The sequence below is a fragment of the Pollachius pollachius genome, assembly GCF_949987615.1.
Source record: "Pollachius pollachius genome assembly, chromosome: 4".
NCBI classification, from domain to species: domain Eukaryota; kingdom Metazoa; phylum Chordata; class Actinopteri; order Gadiformes; family Gadidae; genus Pollachius; species Pollachius pollachius.
The window spans coordinates 27991695-28013079 of NC_136937.1; the positions used below are offsets into that span (position 1 = coordinate 27991695).

Here is a 21385-nt window from a genome sequence, read left to right on the forward strand (position 1 = left end):
AAAGATTCACAGGCTACAAAAATTATCTAAAATTCACCAAAGTCGCCACATAAAATCTTTAGACAAAGCCTCACAAAAATCAAATATAATTATTTTTATTTGGTTGCATTTGAGAAATATTGGCCAATAAATTTGGAGCAGTTAGCTCATTTTTCTTATCTGATCATTTTGTTATTGTATTAAAAAACATACGACTATCATTAGGTCGATACCAATACCCCCCACTACCCATAAACACAAATTGTGGTACTGCACCCAAAGGTGGCGCTATTTAAAAAAAATATGAACTAGCCTTATTTCTCCTTACCAGATTGACGTGGACTCAAAAATCTTCATCATATTAATCTCTTAAATCAGATGCATCTTTTTCACCTTGGTCTTCTGCTCTAAAATGTTTACTTTTGCACAATTTCATAGAAAAGCCAAAAGTCCACAGTGTCAGCCCATTTTTCCTATATGACCATTTTGTTATTGCATAACTACCACGACTATCATTAGGTGGATACCATTAACAGTGAAAATGTTCAGATCTGTACTCTTTTAAGAAAGCCCTTAATTCTCTTGTGAAATGTGTGCTTGGAGTTTTCTTGATGTTGTTTGCATATCAATAGACATTTTCACCGTGTGAATGAGGCTTCATGCAGTTCAGGAATATCAGTGGCTCGACGGTATAAGGTTAAGTTGGAATGTTCGTTTGGGAAAAAAGCTTGTATAGACGTATTATTAAGTTGGCTGTTTTTAGCCGATTCTACCAAAACGCTATCAACTTGTAACGATGGGGGCATGTGTTATGGTAAAAACTAAATCGCTATACATGATAAATATGGAAAATGGATACTAAAATTGTGAAGACAAAGTAAAATGCGAACTTCAAAACAAATATCGTTCCATTGATATCAGAATATTGTATCAACATACATTTTTATAAGACTTGTGATGCAAGAAAATCAACAAGTACAACATGTACTAGATTAATACTATGAGAAACAGACCACTATTTCGGGAGCACTAAACTATGTCGCCTCACTTTCAGGGACCCATACATTTTTTATAAAACTTGTGATGCAAAAAAGTCCACAAGTACAACATGTGGGCTTACTAGCCTAATTCTATGAGAAACAAACCACTATTTTGGGAGCACTAAACAGCGTCGCCTCACTTTCAGGGACCCATACATTGTTATAGAACGTGTGATGCAAAAAAATCAACAAGTACAGCATGTACTAGACCAGGGGTCAGCAACCTTTTCAACATGCTGTGCCAGTTTGACATTTTCTTGTTAATGAGTGTGCCTTAAGCAACAATATAATCAAAATTAAGCTAAATTATGACACAGCGACCAAAAACATTTCCAGAAGACCTGGAATTGTATTATTTCCATATAGTCCAGAATCATGCATCAACATTTTAAAGGTTTTTTTGGTTGTTATATTTGCAACATGGGCTTACAAATTATAATTACATCTGTCCCATCTTAAAACACCATTTTCAGAAACTCATTCAAAAACATATTTGCACTGTGAGAAATGTAAAAAACAAGAAAATATGAGAATGTTGGAACCATCCACATCAATATCTTTACGACATGTACAGCTTTGCAAAACCATGTGAAGGCGATGCATACAGGCCACTTGCAACAATATTTTAAATAATTTCTTCTCTATTACTCACAACATAAAAACTATTAATTGATCCAATTTCAGAACACTGCTTTCTGTAACTAATTTAAACATATTTGCACTGGGAGGAAATGCCCCAAACAGAATAAAGTGCAAAAAAAATCGGTAGTAATGATAAGGGGCGTAGGAATGAGTTTAACATTGGGGGGGACACATATTGGAAACCTGACAGATCCGGTACAATTTTTAGGTGGGTTGCCGACCCCTGTACTAGACTAATGCTGCGTGGCATGATAAAGCACAAGGAGCAGAAAAAGTTGACAAGGGTGCTAATTTTCAGTTTAAAAAAAACGCTGGCATTATTTTATCTGAGGGCGTTTTCAGGGCGAGTCTCATAGTATTAGTCTAGAACATGTTGTAGGCCTACTTGTTGATTAGCTCACGTTGTTATGGCAATGAAAACGCCCTCAGCTGATAAAATAATGCCAGCGTTTTTTTAAACTGAAAATTAGCACCCATGTGAGAGAGAGAGAGACTAAGATGAACAGAGAGAGAGAGAGAGAGAGAGAGATTATCTTACCCCGCGCCTGCGGGCGTGCATAGTGCCAGCCGCTCGTCTTAACGGCAGAACATAGAATCTGTCAGGTTAATATCATGACTTTAAAAGCACCTAATGACTTCCTTTAATGAATTTCGTTAGTTTAAAATATCAAGAATTCCGCATGTCACCTTGTTCTTGTTTTTTGTTAAAAAATGTTGAGATGGACGGTATTTGTTGTAGGCCTACCAGGGCAGTATCTTAGTGTCTTTTTCTTTATTTTGTTTAGCTTTGCCGACCCTCTTAGCACACGTTTATCCATTTTCACTTTGAAATTGACCGTTGACCAATCACTATGACATTGACGTCACATATTTTTTTTTTTAAAAATGTGATGTATTTATTTTGCAAATCAAAAACATTCAAATCCTTTTATGACCAAAGTCTTGGCCATTTGAATTTTTTTTAATAAAAAACAAAAACAAATAAATAAATATATATATATATCAAGCCCCCCCCCCCCCCCCCCCCCCCATTGGCCAGGGCCCTGGACATGTGCCCACTTTGCCCATGCGGTAATCCGTCATTGATCTGGATGGTTTCACAAAAGTCTGAGTTCTGTCAAGAAGTCTTTGAAGCTTTTAATCTCATCAGAAACACACAAAAAGGGAAAGCTGTGAAAGAGACTGTAATGGAAAATTGCATAACATTTCAATCTTCTTTTTTTTGTGGCTCAAGAGGAAACTACACAATATTTTGATGTGGGTACAACACTTACCTTGGAGCCAGACGTTTCCACTGTTCAACAACCAGTCTGCAGCATCAAGTTGAAACATGGCAAGAACTTGGTGCTGGATTGGGGCACGGACGTCAAGGGCCTGGTATACTATGGGTCATTCAGAAGACGCACAGCGTTGGACCCACAAACCCTGCGGTTGGATATCAATCGTTTGCAGACCTGCAAACTCCTCAGAGTAAAAAAGGTGACAGTGTCGGGGGGGGGGGGGGTTGTAGCACACAATACAATGGAAAGATTTCAAATGACAGACTTGGATGCAAAATGTAGCCCTTTATTATACAGAAATTTGCTGTTGGTGTATTAGCCTAGGACAACACCCTTACCAGATTATTTATCTAAATAGCCCTATGCTGTTAGAATTTACTAACTTTATGCAACGTCTACGTTCGTGCAGTACTCAGCGTTGACTCGGTCTTAAAAATACAATATTATTGTAAATTATATCACATCGAAAAAACGGTAGCTAACGTTAGTTGAATCAAGCAAACAAATAGCTGTTGTTTTTGCTCCAAAAAGCTTGACTTTCCTCGAATTTAACACAAGATAGTTCCTTCAAATTAGGGCTCTACGGTATGGACTAAAATGTATATCACGGTATGATTTGAGGCATAGACGGTAGCGTTATTATATCACAGTATGTTAATTTTATCTTCTAATTTCGATATAAATGCCTCTGAAGGGGTAAAATACTGGTATGGCAGCAAAACTGCATAAAAAAGTTAGTTACTTCCATCTCTGAAAAACACTAATGTTTAATAGTATGGATTTGTTTCTCCACTTGCTTGCGGACCTTGCCGTATAGTTTTGGCCTCTCAATTTGGCTGAAGTGTGTGCGGGCAGGTAACGAGTACCTGGGATCGAGTGTATTGACCATCTCTTTAAAGCCCTTTCTATCGACATTTTGAAAGGGAACCATGTCCTTACACAGGTATACAGTGACGGCGTTTGTCATCTAGTGCCACTGCTGGCATTTTGTCATAAGGACTGGCTTTCAAAATGCCTGCGGAAGCAATGTCTGATTGCAGAGACAGTTTCACGCTACCAGCGTCTGTTTCGTACGGCGTGGAATGAGACTATTACGCAACCACACAGGAGCGCTTGCTGCGCGCCTGCCTGCTTGCGCAATAGCATACTGCCTTAGAAGGCAGTATCACTGTCAAATCTGTCCCTGGGAAAAGTAATGTGGTGCCGAATTGAAAAAGGAACTTTGTTTCGTTACCATATTTTCAGTAGTTGCGCGTAACTTTACTTTTTACATGAAAAAGGAGTAAGGTTACTGTATTATCGGTTACTTAATTTGTTACGCGTTACACACAACACTGTCTACCGGTCACACGGTAACATCCAAATCCATACCGTAGCGCAAATTCACACTGGTGTACTTTCTATACCGTTTACACTGTAGGCCTACGCCCCTACTTCAAATTGACGTTAAGAGTTTCCATCAGACTCGCGCGGTAGCCAGGCGTCTCATCCAAAGGCGAGCTCAGTTGGCGCTGTGTGCTTGAAGGTTCTGAAGCAAGTGCTGAGATTCCGATTGGCCCAGAGAAATGCCAATTATAACAATTATCCAATAATGTTTCATATGAAGGACAGGCATAACAACAAAGTCATTAGAATGGAGTAGAATAGGATTTTATTGTCGAGACTTGGCCTGACATTTGCTTTTAGCCTCACCTCTGAGACAACCAGACTCGTAGTGGGGGTTATCTCGGCCATGGTTGATTAGGAATTGGGGGAAAGGAACTTTGGCTTTGACTCCCTGAAGTCCAGATTGAACCACGACATGGAGGAGAAAGGGATTGTTGCCCGGGATTGTCTCCCGCCTGAGCCCCTCTGCCAGGCGATGGCGGTGGAACCCCGTGGCGGTGGTGCCCCGTGGCGGTGGTGGTTCTCTGGCGCCGGTGCCCGGCAGCGGGACTCAGGCGGGAGACAGTTCTTGACCTGCTGTGAAGAACTTTTAGTTTCCCAACGCAGTGCACATGAACAGTCGCTGTCGGGAACACGCGTAAGCTTGAGCCTTATCACTGGCGAGCCGTCCCGTTATCACCAGGACCATGAACGTGCCTTAAAATGAATTAGACTCCACTTTTCCTAAACTATGTCATTGCTTGACGGCGATTATTGCTGACCTCTAACGTCTCTAGCGTGAAACTACAATTTTCCGAAGATGGACTAAAACAAGCTCTTTCGATCCATGCATGCATCCTTGTCGTATTGATTTAAATCAGATGTTTATGAAGGTATTATTGTAGCAAAGGTCTTTAGCACATTTTGCATGCGTACACAAACGTCACAAATGTGTAACAGTAAATTTGAAGTCTTAATTATTTTTTCTACCAATACAAAACACAAAATAGGGGCTACGAGTTGACCAATCCTTGGTTACAGGTGCACAAATCCTATCCTTGGCATCAGAACTTCAACGAGTCATGCACTTGACACTTTTGCTACAATCTTTGCAGCACAGTTTGTGCAAAACACATTCGCACACCCGTGTTTCATAATCGGAGAACATGCACAAAATTTGTGCATTTGTAAACCCAAATGTGAACTAATGCATCAGAAGTTGCACATCTGTGAAATCCTCCTCACAAATACAATTATATAGACCGTTCATTGAGCATTTTAATGGGTGAGCACAAGTCCATCGATACAACTGCTTGAATCTGCTGCTACGAGTCTCAGCTGTTGTTTTTCTAGCAGATACTTTTGCACCACGTCTAGGTGGTACAAGTGTAGCAAAAGTGATTTGTATCTGTAGACGCAGAGCGTCCGTGGGCGGGACAAAATTGCCGCGGCAGGTTTGATATTCGCCGGATATTTGGTTTCAATTTACCCTGAAATCGGATTCATCGACACAATTGCACAACATTACAGCTGTAGTATGTTGAGGCCAGTTTAGGCAAAAATATCTATCGATATCTGTGCAAGAACATCTCTTTAATCTACATTGCGGCTGCCATCTGTTTTAGGGACTGTCTACAAGTTACAGACTACCCACCCGCAGCAGCAGCAGACTTGCTACCAGGTGCCCCCCCCAAGCACCGGGCTACGGAGGCCAGCAGCACGCTCCGGCTCCAGGCTACGGAGGCCAGCAGCACGCTCCGGCTCCAGGCTACGGAGGCCAGCAGCACGCTCCGGCTCCAGGCTACGGAGGCCAGCACCAGATCCGGATGACTCTTTAGATTAGTAGGAGTGATCAGGAGTCTTGACCTCAGGCGGGGAGTGTTCTGGACCCCGTGTGGTTTATATTTGTTAAGGCCCCTAGTGGTGATGGAAGTGCAGCATGCTTTCAAACAGGAAGCAGCCTTCTATAAAACAGGAAGTAGCCATTTTGAGTCTACATGTGGCATTCAAGCCATGATTCTCAGCTCCAGTGTCTCATATACATACACACACACACACACACACACACACACACACACACATACACACACATACACTAAAGCCTGTCTGTAGCCTATTCTGTTTATCAATTTGCAGTCAATGGATGATTTTTGTTGCTCTCTTCCAAACGTACATCCCAGTTTTGGCGCAGTCTAACTAAGATCGGTAGATTTAACTAAAGTAGATCAGTAATGTCCAGTTTGGAGCTAGCTTTTGGCCTTGCCAATAAAGCTATTTGAATTTATCTGAATATAGATAGAGGTTGGAGGAGCCATATTGGGGTTGGCTAAAATCAAAGAACGGTAGTATTTATGAACTTGGTCAAACAGCTTATGAACTATATCTTATATCATAAATCATCAGCGCGTTCGTGCATGTGTTCTCCAACGTTCCTAATGTGTTCCACAACAAAGTCGCACCACTGCATACCAGTTATGAGCAGCTGGCCTTGGACTTGCCAATAATAAGAGTGGCTCTTCTTAAGTTGTGGCGAACCACCATCCATTTTCAAATATTTGCAGTCCACAAAGTAGTTGACATTGGGGCATTTAAATTCAACAAGGCCAAATTGGGGGTATTCGTTGGGGTCAAAAACAATTCCATCCAGGGAGGAAGCAAGCCAGGGGGTAGACGGGTGAATGGAAAGACCGCAGGGTGAGTAGTTGACGTTCATCAGCTTACTGTACTCAGCTGCTACTGCAGGCTCCATCTCAGCACCTCTCCTCATGTCTGCTGTCTGCCGTGTTCCCTTAATTATACGCTCTGCTAATGCCTCTGCAGAGCGCTGGCCTCTGACGTGGCACACCTCACGAAACCTAGAGGTGGTCACTCTGGGTCGGCGGAGCAGGTGCCACTCAGAGCAGGAGCTTTGCTCACGTGTAGCCTCCTCAATTTTGTGGGCAATTGCCATGGTGACAGACAGACTTTGCAGGTTTAGCAGCTCTTCTTCTGAGCACACAAATGGACATTGGGATGGTAAGATGTCATAACCTTCCAGAGGCAGACGGGGTGTTGGTGGTGTATTGTGGTGGGGTGTGATAAAGCGGGATTTAACAGGAGGCTGCTGATATGACAACAGGCTACCCTTCTGCACTAACCCAAAGGCTGTTTCTACCATGGGCTTGCCAGGTCCCATGTTCATTGTAGAAACACGCGAAGTAGGCAGGGATCTGGCAATGGTCCAACCATGCCCCTAACTCCAGTCTGGACCATCCGATTTGGGACAGGTTTGGTAAATACCACGGTATTTACTGGTCCAGGCTTTACTCCCTAAGAGAAAATAAATGTTCAATGGAGGGGCCACTTTAAATCAAAAGAGACTATTAAAAAAATGTAATTAAACTTTAGTTTAACTTACCATTGTTCGCGGCTTGTGCCATTGCTGCTCTGACTCCGTACAGCTATGCACAGGGGGCACGACAGGAAGCTTCAATGACAAATAGTGTGCTGTCTGAAACAATAATGCTACTAAATTGTTGCACAGAACAGTGCCAGCCACACAGGAGCAGCGGTGGTGACTTAGCATCACTGGGGATGAATCACAAAGCTTGATGTAAGAGAAAAAGGTAAATCATTAGAAATATAACCTCAGCATCATGGGGGTAAAAAACAACTTGGTTCTTATGAAGGTAAGTACTTGAACTGTGCTAGAAAAAGCCTACCATCCTGAATGCTTACTGTTATATGTGGGGTTTTTTAAAGCGGACTCCAAGAATCACACAATTATTTTAATGTACCTGTACTTCTGCCTTGCAAACGACAATAAATATCTTGAATATTGAAAACTTGTAGTCTTGTACTCATTACCTTGACTAAATTAAATTGTGTTTGGGGAAAAAAAGGGAGACATGAAAAACATTCAAGTTGGTGGCCCTTGAGGGCTACACTTAGCTGCTGCTTAACCGAACAAACACCACTGAACAGGGATGAACATAGCTTCCTGCCTACACTCAAACTGTGTGGTGCCTCGCTCTTCCTCATCGACCTGTAGCACAAGGCTCTCACGCTGACCTGCCCTGTCAGCTTGTCTTTATTGGACACCGAATGAAATAACACATACAAACATTAAGCTTCAATTGTACTGGGTGACTCGCATCATCACATATATAACATGTTACTACAGTTTACTTTTATGTACGCAAAACCGTGGCTATAAATTAAACTTATATTACTCAACACACAAGGCAAAAACATCAAGGCTGATATAAAACACTGGTTAAGAAATCTTGTGAGAATTTGCTGTTTCTGCATCGTAATACACGTTAGAAAGACAGTTAACTGACAGACCAGCCTTTGACAGTAGCTAGCGTCTGTTGGAAGTAGTTTTCTTACCTTCGTAGCTGTGAACATAGGTCGCAGCATACAGCCTAAACCCCTTCTCCAATTTGCTGGTCAGAGTTTTCGTTTCCCTACATAATCGATGTAGATCAGGGATGTTTATTGTCGGCAGCTCTTGTAAACTCCGGGTGCAGAACGTCGCCGTCTTGGAACCGGAAGTTGTGAAGCTGTATTACGACGAACCAGGAAGTGCTTGTGCAAGAAGCCTATTACTTCCGTGCCTATCAACCTGACATAGTTGCCAAGTCCGCTAATAATACGCGACTTTGGGCTTGTATTTACAAGAAGCCGCTTGGAAAAATGTGGAGTCGCGGGTTGCGGTATTTTGGGCTTATTTTTAGAAACTTGGTTGCTTAAAGCCAAAAATAATACGCGACTCGGTGCTTCACATTTTTGTAGGCTGGTGAACAGTAGGCATATTTATTAGATTAGGATTGAATCCCTTGGGGATCAATAAAGTATCTATCTATCTATCTATCTATCTATCCATCCATCCATCCATCTATTCAGTTCTCATTCGCGCGTTACTGCGCACGCAAACTCGCTCGTGCATGATACCTAACGTGACGCGGGTAAATCTCAACAAACAAAGTCAAGCTGGCTGGCATTGCATGCAAGTTACGGAGTTTGTTTTAGCGATAGTGGTTCATAGTGAGAATTGGCGTAATGCCCACAAAGTGGTCGAAGTATGGAAAAAAATACAATCCTGACTGGGAGAGGGAGAGAGAGCTCAAGGATTGGATTCGTCCCGTTACAGGGGATAACAGTAAGGCTCTTTGCAGGTTCTGTAAGGCAGAAATTCGAGCACACCATGCAGACCTTAAGCAGCATGCTAGCACAGAAAAGCATAGAAGGAATGCTAAACCATTCTCATCAAGATTAACGGATATTGGATTCTGAGTAGTACAGGAGGATCTCTCTCTCTCCACACACAAATGTGTGTCTTGTACAATGATGTTTAGATTTCTCTTTTGTAAAACTTGAAAAATAAAGTAAGTTTTGGCTTTGGAAAAGTAATTATTTCACTCATTATACAAATAGGCTATGCTGTTAAGACTGTGACAGGTTACAGCGGCTTTGGGCGCCTTTTTAGGCATTGGGCTTCTTTTGGGCTTTTTTTTTAATGTGAGAGTTGCTTATTTGTCTCGCGAGAGTTGGCAACACTGCAACCTGATGCCTTCTCGCTTATCAAGGAAATGACAAGACAAAAAAGTCGGGGGTAACTTTATGCTATCGGTTGACCTTGATAATGGTTTAGTATTATTCAAGTGTTTAATGTGTTGCTCCTGGTTAACATGAGGTTCTCCAGTACCCTGTTCTTCTGGCTGTCGGCCGTCCTGAGAGTCCTGTCTGGTAAGTTGTAGTTTTATGTCACACTGAACCGCGCCTTTCTCCGCACACACGTCGTCTGATTATGATTTCATACTCAAACATGTACGCCACCATCTAATGTCGGTATGGCTGTGATCGTATAGATTGTTCGAGGTTTAAGTGTTAATGTTACGATATAGAGAGAGTTGAGTATAATGACTGGCGCTGTAAAGCACCGTTGTTATAGCCTGCTTACGACACTGTACAGTCAGGAACTGAAAATCCCGTTCGTATTCTGCATTGATTATCCATAATGTCGGAACCATCCAATGTATACTTACCCCGATACCATTGTGAAACGGTGTTTCATCGCACAAATATTGTACAGTCTTGTACCTTCGCCTTTTTTGCTCCTAATCAATGTTTGCTCCTAATCAAAATGGATGGGACATTTACTTACTTACTGTTAAAAAAGAAGCAACCAGGAGGATATTCGCATAACGGCAACCTTGTACTTCACTCCACTCCTTTCATGAAAATATAAGTCTTATCTGCTTGAAATAAATGGTGGCTAACTCACCAATGTGACCCCTCTGCAGACAGCTCGGCCCATCTTTGTATCTGGATGGTTTCACAAAAGTCTGAGATTCTGTCAAGAAGTCTTTGAAGCGTTTAATCTCATCAGAAACACTTTGAAAAATTAAAAGCTATGAAAGAGAAAGAGACTTTAATGGCAAATTGCATAACAGTTCAATCTTTTTTCTTTTTACCCCAAGGAGCAGCAACTAAATATTTTGAATTGGGTACAACGATCACCTTGAAGCCAAACGTTTCCACTGTTCCAAAACTAATCGAAAGCATCAGGTGGAAACACGGCTCCGACTTGGTGGTGGATTGGGTTTCCGACATTCTGGAATACTATGGGACATTCAAAAAACGCACAACGTTGAATCCAAAAACCCTGCAGTTGGACATCAATAGTTTGACCTTAAATGATGGTGGACAGTTCTCCGCGGAGACGAATGCTGGACCAGTCGACACTTATGAGGTTAAAGTCATCAGTAAGTGTGTGTGTGTGTGTGTGTGTGTGTGTGTGTGGTCCATATATTGACCTGAGCCCAAATAATCTAATTTGAATGAGCAAATACCACAAACTCATTGGTAAATGGTCAACTCTAGTGTCCTCACCCCTGAGAGATCAAAAATGGTCAAGATAAAAAATGTAAAAGCCTAAAGAAATTGGCTAAACGAATGGCCTGGGGCACTAGGACAATAAAACAAATGGGCCCATATCTTACGACTGGATTGCATGGCATTGCTGGGATATTTGGATGAAATGTAACCAAACCTTTACCATCGGTTTGCATTTACGCATAGGCAAATATATTAAAAGTGACAGGGGTCTAGACTGCAGACAGAAAGACAGATTTCTGCACTGGCGGAAAAAAAGGGGGCGGGGGGGGGGTCTGTAGATACACAGCAAAGGGAAAACCTCATCTTGTGTTCTTTTCACCTGACCAGGGCCCCCTCCGACACCCAGTATAAAGACCCAGCCGCTGGTGTGTGAGTTTAATTGTTCTCTGAAGTGTACCGCGGACACCCAGGATCTGGGACCGGTGTCCTACGAATGGAAGAAAGGCGAAGGAGAGTGGACCGAGGGTGACGAGCTGAAGAATATCAGCAGTTCTGACACCCCTGAGAAGTTCTTCTGCAGGCTGAAGACCCGTGTGAGGACCGGCGAAGACAGCATCCCCATGGACAATCCATTATATAAACCAGTACCAACAGGTATGTCAACACTGAAGGGTCATATTAAGCTAATTGGGTTGCAAAAGGCTTTAACTTATAGAATAGGATTTGGGAAGTTGAAAGTTTACTCTCAATTTGTATTTTGAAACGTAGAATTGCAAAATAAATCCACACAGACACGTGTCAAAGTGTGGAATATGCACAACTTGACTTTTGCAACAAATAAGATAAATAGATTGATTGATAGATAGCACTCCCAGCAGCAGCAAACAGTATCTACAAATAGAATAAGGGTAAAAAACAACAAGTATAAATGTGCAAAAGTACAAAATGCTAAAAATATAAAAAATATATACGCAGGGAAATAATTTACAAGAAGATTAGTATACAAGCCAATATTCACATGCGGGAGTGCTTAAACAGTGCAAGAACAGTGTATCAAACAGCCGAGTTGTTTGTGATATGTAGTGGGTGGTTGGTCAGGCCTGGTTCTCTTCCCCCGACCTCCCAGTGAGGTGTTGTACAGTTTAATTTCTCGGGGGACAAAGGAGTCTTTCAGTCTGTTGGTGTTGCATTTGAGGAGGAGCATCCTGTCGCTTAACGAGCTCCTCTGGGTGCTGATGACATTGTGCAGAGGATGGCGGACATTATCCTGAATAGCCAGCAGTTTGTTGGATGTTTTCCTTTCTGCCGCTGTCACCAGAGAGCCCAGCATCATGCCGACCCCAGGGTCAATCAAGAACCCCCCACGCACGCACACACGCATGCACGCACACACGCATGCACGCACACACGCACTTCGGATACACGCACACACAATGACACAGGGAGAGGCTTTTATGATTTATCTGAAATCAATCTGTTTATTTCAACAACTGCGCTATCAACATTCAACATCAAAATAATTTCAACGTGGGCTTAGGCAGATAGGCCTACATGCGCCGAAAACAGATCGCAACGTTCTATACATTATCCCGCTTATTACACGGCTACTTGCCAAAACAAAAAAATAACTTCACGGTGTCTTTTTACAATTTATTTGTTACCAGCATTCGTAGTGTTGATCAGCAGAGAAATAGTCTGCCAAAGACGTTGACGTCGCTTAGCAACCGAGGACGCTGGGGTTGATAAGTTACCCGACTACTTGCGGAGTGATACGATAGGAAAGAAATAATCCACTTTCCATGACAGCGGTCATTATACAGACCCTCCAGGATTTCGCGATGTTGCGATTTGCAACTCCAACGGAACATCAACCAATCGCCGCGAATTCAGGGCGGTGTCGCAATTTTAACCAACCACTGCAACTTTCCCGCAAATTTGACCAATCAGTGGCGTCGTCTTGAACTGACGTCGACAAACTACCTTCCGCCTTACTTCCGTGTTTACTACGTTCAAGCGATTCAAGCATTCATGCATAGAGGTGGATTCAATGATTCGTTTACGTGAACCAGTTCGCGTCAGTCAGTTCGCCAAGATGAGTCGTTCGCGAATCGTTCGTTCGTTCGTTCAGCCCAGTTTCCGGTTCAGTCCAGTTTCCGTTTCCGGTAGCGGTGAATCGCATCATGCAATGCACCCATTGCATGGTTCTCAGCTGAGTCAGTCAGACTCAGTGCTACCGGAAACTCGACTGAACTGGTTCAGTCGAGTTTCCGGTGAATCGAATGGCGAATCGAATCACTTTATCCTGAAAGTTGAGTCAATATCGTTAATTTTATATATTAAAAAAATACCCGAGATAAAGGAACAATGTGAAACCCTAACCCTAAAATGTAAACACCAGGCTACTTGACAAGAAAATGTAACGGACCACCTGAGGCTTTACTTCACCTCAGAGATAATGCGTTAGTTAATAATGATATGCCTTGCGGCATATCATGCGGCATCACCTGCGCATAGTGCTGCTGCGTAGGCCTACATGGACGTTCCAAGTATGTTTACTTCATGTATCGTTGAAGCTAACTAAGTAAAGCCTAGTTATAACTATAACCTGCTCCTGGTGCAGTGCAAGCAACAGTGTGTGCTGTGAGTCGCCTAGGTCCCTCGTCTTCCTGAACGAACTGTCTGCGAGTCGTGGGTCTGGGAGGAGTCAATTCTGAGTCACGAACGACGCGAACGAGACGACCGACGCGAACGAGACGACCGACGCGAACGACGCGAACGAGAGAGAAGAACCAGTTCGGATCGTTCGTTCTAACGATTCGTTCGTTCGAACGAATCAGTTCGCGACCGAACCACCTCTATTCATGCAGCATGTGCGCGTCCAACGTTTCCCACTTGCCGACCAAAATAACTGCGAAAGATCGCGAAAAGCAGTATCTTGGTATTCTACATGAAAGCGGGGGAAAATTATTTTGCACTGCATGCAACATTGTGGTGTAACATAAGCATAAATCTTCCATTGATAAGCATTTTGCCACCGCGAAACATAACTACAGAACTGCAGAACTGCGGGCAGGACGTCAGACGACGAGGCAGATCACTATGACACAGGCTGTTGTATCCAAGTCAATTGCCAGCGCGGAAAGAATCAAGAATCAATTATTCATAGGACCATTTCTCAGTGTTTTTGTTCTTTTAATTAAAGGGGACATATCATACCACCAGGTGTGAGTGTGATTAGCCATTACAAGCCGTTTTCAAAATGTGCAGCATTGTGACATCACAGGTGGGCGTGTCCACCTAGATGTGTGACGGATAGATGAGCAGTGTTTGCTAGTCTACTGGGTAGGCTGGTAGACTTATCTATCCAGCACACATCTAGATGGACATGCCCACCTGTGATGTCACAATGCTGCACATTTTCAAACCTGCTCGTAATGGCTAATCACACTCACACCTGGTGGTATGATATGTCCCCTTTGATTGTTTTTTTTCAGTAATAACTTTTTTTCAGTATGTAAGTAATAACAAAACCTAAAAAACACCCCAACTTCATCGCAACTTTTTGGAAAAGCTCACGCAACATCAGGCATTTTAGGCCGCAACAATCTCAAAAAAGGCCCGCGAAATCCTGGAGGGACTGATTATATGCTTAGCAAAGGTGAATTATCAAAAGGTTATTCACCACCGGAAGTTGTGAAGGCCCATGCAAGTGAACGGAGCGTTCAACAGCATTGAGAAGAGCCGTGTAATAAATAACGATAGTCACATTCATTATTCGATATTCTACGTGACTCTGACTATTCGACTATTCGACTATCGTTGCCCATCCCTATTATGAACGCCAACCTCGTCTTGATTTTAATTATCCGTTTTCGTTTGCCGGTTGGGTCGGTCAGTTGTGACAGTTGGCTGGAACAAGTGAAATTATCCATGTGTGTGTTGTTCCAAACCACTCAGGTTGAGACAAATTATTAGCATTGTGTGTGTTAGCATGTTGATGCCATGGTGGTACCTTTTATGTGTATTTTCATTTTCTATCTTTGCAGGTTTAACTGGTGGGGCTATTTTTGGAACATGTATTTTCATATTATTGATTGGTGCTGTAATTGCTGTCATTGCTCTGGTGAAGTTCCGTAAGTATCCATTCAGTCACCTTTTTGCTCGTTTTACTCTCACTCTCTAGCTCTAGGTCTCAATATATATATATATATATATATATATATATATATATATATATATATATATATATATATATATATATATATATATATATACACACACATATGGTGAAAACAAAGCAAAAATAGAATAACTACATGGAGGGACGGCATGGCTGTTCAATGGATAGGCTTAGAATATTTGAACACGACAGGTTTCACAAACTGGAATCCTAGTGTCCCCAATGTTGACCTAGCCTTTATTCCTGATCCAGGTCCGAGCAATCGACTTTCTATGTTAATCCTCCAGTACGAATGTCCTAAGAAATGCATACGTGAGTATTCTTTTGGCCAAATATATATCTTTAGAATATGTATATGATATAGAGCACCCCCAACTGTACAGCATCAGACTGATGTTAAACTACACATGCTGGCTGAATCCCTTTAGTTAAAAAAAGTCGCCCATTGGCGATATACAGTTCATCCAAGGGCCTCTGTTTAACCCTTTGGTTCTAGGTCAGATTATCCCTTTTAAGTGGAGGTTTTCAACATCCACACGGGGCATTCTATGACAGCTGTATGTGTCAGATATCGGTGAGGGTGTACATTCTTTTCCCTTTCAGGGTAAAATAAAGACTTCTTGTTCCGTTGTTTCTCCTCAGATGGTAACCGTCAACCAGTCCCACCAGATGATCCAGAAAATCCAGCCGAAGAAGACGCAGGTCAGTCACAATAGTTAATATTTATACACCAATGATTAAGTGAAATGCTTGAAAGATGACTGATTTTAAGCTGTAGACAAAAGGTACATATTGTTGAAATATCATTCTACTGTGTAATACTTTTCAATTTGAATGTATTCTTTCATTAAAGAGGGCATAGCGGAGGTGACCAGGCTAAAATTAGTTTAATATTCTACATTCAATTGACGATATGATAGAGAATAATGAAATCGTGTGATGCGTATTCCCAATACGAAACCAGATTTACTAGCCCGCTCAGGAATTTCAATGAGGGAAAAAGTGCCTAAGTTAATTTAATTAAAAATATATATATTTTGCTATGCGTGCCTTAGCCTTTGCCATCGCAACTGTAATCCACTAAAGATTTTATTAACTTATTCTTGCTCTTCCATGTTTGTTTCCAGAACGCAAGAGTTTCCTGCCTCATGTCATTAGAAACAATCAAGAACAACTAAACTACTGTTTAAATTATTTTTCTCTACGTAATAGAGCATGTATCTTGCTATCCATCTTGCTATAGTATTGAAAAAAGCCCATGACAAACCATGTAGCGCTAGCTTGCATACTGAGGCGGGCCAAAAACAATTGTTACCATGGCAAGGGGCACAATTAAACTCTAGCCACTCAACCCAGGCCGAGGGCTGAGTGGACCTATTGGTAGCTGGCACAGAAGCCACCCACGACCCAAATGGGCCGTCCATACATAAATAAGGTCATTAAACAAATTCAACAAGTAATACTAATCAGCCGATCTTGTCCAACCAGCTGTTCAAGGCCAACCAGCCGATCCAGGCCAACCAGCCGATCCAGGCCAACCAGCTGATCCAGGCCAACCAGCTGATCAAGGCCAACCAGCTGAGCCAGGCCAACCAGCTGATCAAGGCCAACCAGCCAATGGAGTCCCAGGTCAGTCACCATAGTTACCAAGAAAAAAAAACGAAATGCTTGAAAGAGGATTGTAAACTGTAGACAAAATCGACATATTGTTATATTATTATTTTACTGTTGCCAAAATGTAATATTTTCACTTAAAATGTGTACTTTCATTGCATAGCGTATAGCATAGCGGAGGTGACCAGGCCAAAGTTAGTTTAATAGTCAACATTCAATTAACGATATCATAGCGAATAACGGAAATCGTGTGATCTGTATTACCAATACGAAACCAGCTTCTCTAGCCCACTCAGGAAAGTGTAGCTTTCGGTGTACTTCATTTATTTTAAAATATATATATTTTCTATGCATACCCATGCCTTTGCCATATCATCAATAATCCACTAAAGATGAGATATATATATATATATATATATATATATACATATACATACAGTGGGGCAAAAAAGTATTTAGTCAGCCACCAATTATGCAAGTTCTCCCACTTAAAAAGATGAGGCCTGTAATTTTCATCATAGGAATACCTCAGCTATGAGACAAAATGAATTAAAAAAAATCTAGAAAATCACATTGTCTGATTTTTAAAGAATTTATTTGCAAATTATGGTGGAAAATAAGTATTTGGTCAATAACAAAAGGTCATCTCAATACTTTGTTACATGCCCTTTGTTGGCAATGACAGAGGTCAAACGTTTTCTGTAAGGTTTTCACACACTGCTGCTGGCCCATTCCTCCATGCAGATCTCCTCTAGAGCAGTGATTTTTTTGGGCCTTCGCTGGGCAACACAGACTTTCAACTCCCTCCAAAGATTTTCTATGGGGTTGAGATCTGGAGACTGGCTAGGCCACTCCAGGACCTTGAAATGCTTCTTACGAAGCCACTCCTTCGTTGCCCGGGCGGTGTGTTTGGGGTTATTGTCATGCTGAAAGACCCAGCCACGTTTCATCTTCAGTGCCCTTGCTGATGGAAGGAGGTTTTCACTCAAAATCTCACGATACATGGCCCCATTCATTCTTTCGGTCACACGGATCAGACGTCCTGGTCCATGATGCAACTCAGCATTCTTTCTCCTCCAAACACGACGAGTTGAGTTTTTACCAAAAAGTTCTATTTTGGTTTCATCTTACCATATGACATTCTCCCAATCCTGTTCTGGATCATCCAAATGCTCTCTAGCAAACTCCAAACGGGCCCGGACATGCACTGGCTTTAGCAGGGGGACACGTCTGGCACTGCAGGATTTGAGTCCCTGGCGGCGTAGTGTGTTAGTGATGGTAGCCTTTGTTACTTTGGTCCCAGCTCTCTGGAGGTCATTCACTAGGTCCCCCCGTGTGGTTCTGGGATTTTTGTTCACCGTTCTTGTGATCATTTTGACCCCACAGGGTGAGATCTTGCGTGGAGCCCCAGATCGAGGGAGATTATCAGTGGTCTTGTATGTATTCCATTTCCTAATAATTGCTCCCACAGTTGATTTCTTCACACCAAGCTGCTTACCTATCGCAGATTCAGACTTCCCAGCGTGGTGCAGGTCTACAATTTTGTTTCTGGTGTCCTTTGACAGCTCTTTGGTCTTGGCCATATTGGAGTTTGGAGTGTGACTGTTTGAGGTTGTGGACAGGTGTCTTTTATACTGATAAGGAGTTCAAACAGGTGCCATTAATACAGGTAACGAGTGGAGGACAGAGGAGCCTCTTAAAGAAGAAGTTACAGGTCTGTGACAGCCAGAAATCTTGCTGGTTTGTAGGTGACCAAATACTTATTTTCCACCATAATTTGCAAATAAATTCTTAAAAAATCAGACAATGTGATTTTCTGGATTTTTTTTTTTTCATTTTGTCTCTCATAGCTGAGGTTTACCTATGATGAAAATTACAGGCCTCTCTCGTCTTTTTAAGTGGGAGAACTTGCACAATTGGTGGCTGACTAAATACTTTTTTGCCCCACTGTATATATATATATATATATATATATATATATGTTCCAAATAGCTGTCTAAACTCAACTGAGAATCACGAGAAAGCCCCTCCGTAATATTAAGAACAATCAACTTACACATTGATGTCAATTAATCTATTAACTAATTAGTCCATGTTAAAGCTCACATTATAACCTCATTGCACCTGACACAGTATTAGCGACTATTCTGACTAGTTTTTGCTCATACAGAGTAATCAAAACAACACCATGACGTTAAACTGTGAGATAAAACGTGACTTCTTTCCCAGGCCACCAATACATCAATTCTATAGAATTTCCTTTATCTCGAGGTTTCTTGAGACCACCCTGGATTGCGTATTTTTTATCGCAAGACTCGATTGCCTTCTTTAATAAATAGTTTTACTATCATACCTCATTCATCCTCCCGGGTCGTACCGTAACTGAAAAACACGTCTACTACAACGGCGAGCTGAAACAAACTAGAAAAAGATCCAAATTTGGAAATAAACTAACAACTTTAAAAAGTACTATGGCTTTGAGTGTTAATTGCATGCGTTTTTGTTTCTTTCACAGTTGCTGAGGATTTGGAGATGAAAACATTGAATAATTCAAATTAAAAAATATAAGTAGTCACCCAAAGTGGCTTCTACATTGTTGCCGTCTACGCATCTACTAGGCCGCCTCTGAATGTCCAACACCTGGAACACGTTGATGGGACTGCAGACCACTCCATGTTGCTCTCAACAAGCACTCACCGGATCATCTGTCAATTTTCCAACCAAGATCAGACACATGGCTGTATGCTGCGACACACGGTCGACGCTGAAAGTGGACTATCATTTCCTGTTTGCCACACAGTTTGAGGGAATTGGCATTTGTTATGTTGTTGTTGTTGTTAAGTATTTTGGGATGTTTGTGATTTTTTTTTAGTGTATTTATATAGCTTGCTGTTTTTATATTGTTTGGTTGTCATGGACCCAACTGAATCGAGTGGAGCTAGCTAGCCTTCTCACTCTTCTGTTGGGCTAACGCCATTGACGCAGCCTTTGCTATTCACCAGCTCATGCCAACAATCAATGAAAAGTGCCCCACTGCTGTAGGAAGTTTGTGTTACTTAAATTACCATGCAGTTGTGAAGGACAGGTCACAGTGACAGACAAATGAAGGACCAAATTGCAGAGAAGATGGGACATACCCCATTTCAGCTGCCCGCATCATAACACGAACCCCCTCCATCCACCACGTCAGCCCTGTCCTCCAACAGCTCCCGGTTCAGTTCCGTATCCAATTCAAAGTCCGGTTAACACTCAAGGCCATCCACAACCTCGCCCCCCCAATCTGTCCGACCTCGTCCTTCCCTTTAAACACTTCCATCCCGCTCCCTCAGATCCTCTTCCTCCAAACATCTGTCTGTCCACTCTGACCATCTCACCACCATGGGGCACAGAGCACTCAGCTGTGCCTTTTCTCTTTCTTATCTTTCATATGACTTTTTGTACCTTTGTACGTGTCCTTGAGTGCAGAGAAATGCGCCTTCAAATAAAATGTACGTCCTCAGATTATGGTATATCATTATGGAAAGAATAATCCATAACTGTAAGCCTCATAGCATAGTTGCCTAAATCATAATTTGGCCAAAATGGGATATCTAACTTAACTCTACTCCCCAAATGCTGCTGTTTCACTGTGCTTTATTAGCTATGAGACGATATATAAAACTTGTTTCTGTACCTTTTGGTTGATATGGTCTGTTTGTTATTGTTTCCTGCGCCCATATTTAGTACTCCGTAAGGCATGCCTATTTACAATAATAACAAGGAAACCACGTGCAAATTACATGCAGGTTTATGACGTTGCATTCAGAAATGGACTGAATGGATGAGATGAATGAGAGATTCACTTCTGGAACCTGAGCTGCCCGAAAAGACAGTGATTTCTGTTGAGCTCTATAACGATGAAGTTAATGACAACCTTTTTTTCATTTTGAGGAAGCTGGGTGTAGGCCAAGGCTTGCCTTCTTGTGTTAGGGTCAGCTGTGATAATAGGCATGTTAGGGTCAGCTGTGATAATGGACATGTTAGAGTCAGCTGGGTTAAGAGACATGTTAGGGTCAGCTGTGATAATGGACATGTTATGGTCGGCTGTGATAATGGACATGTTATAGTCAGCTGTGATAATGGACATGTTAGGGTCAGCTGTGTTAATAGACATGTTAAGGCCAGCTGGGTTAAGAGACATGTTAGGGTCAGCTGTGATAATAGACATGTTAGGGTCAGCTGGGTTAATAGACATGTTAGGGTCAGCTGTGATAATAGACATGTTAGGGTCAGCTGGGTTAAGAGATATATTAGGGTCAGCTGGGATAATAGACATGTTATGGTCTGCTGTGATAGTGGGCATGTAAGGGTCAGCTGTGATAATGGACATTGTAGGGTCAGCTGTGATAAGACATGTTGGGTCAGCTGGGTTAAGAGACATGTTAGGGTCAGCTGTGATAATAGACATATTAGTGTCAGCTGTG

The 21385-nt window shown here is 42.0% G+C and overlaps 1 protein-coding gene and 1 long non-coding RNA gene across 2 annotated transcripts; one reads left to right on the plus strand and one right to left on the minus strand.

The window, feature by feature from the left end:
• Positions 1–3211: 3211 nt before the first annotated feature.
• LOC307074890 lies at positions 3212–8825 on the minus strand. The gene is made up of 3 exons (XR_013811820.1): positions 8678–8825; positions 7704–7892; positions 3212–7615 (listed from the first exon to the last, which is right to left on the minus strand). It is a non-coding gene; the product is annotated as an uncharacterized lncRNA (long non-coding RNA).
• A 1022-nt stretch (positions 8826–9847) lies between these two features.
• LOC307074649 (uncharacterized protein) lies at positions 9848–20594 on the plus strand. Its single transcript, XM_079734899.1, has 8 exons — positions 9848–10036; positions 10771–11055; positions 11516–11782; positions 15175–15261; positions 15561–15620; positions 15951–16010; positions 16797–16937; positions 19438–20594. The coding sequence occupies exons 1-8, from the start codon at positions 9979–9981 to the stop codon at positions 19479–19481; spliced, it is 1002 nt and encodes a 333-aa protein (XP_079591025.1). The 5' UTR covers positions 9848–9978; the 3' UTR covers positions 19482–20594.
• The last annotated feature ends 791 nt before the right edge of the window (positions 20595–21385 follow it).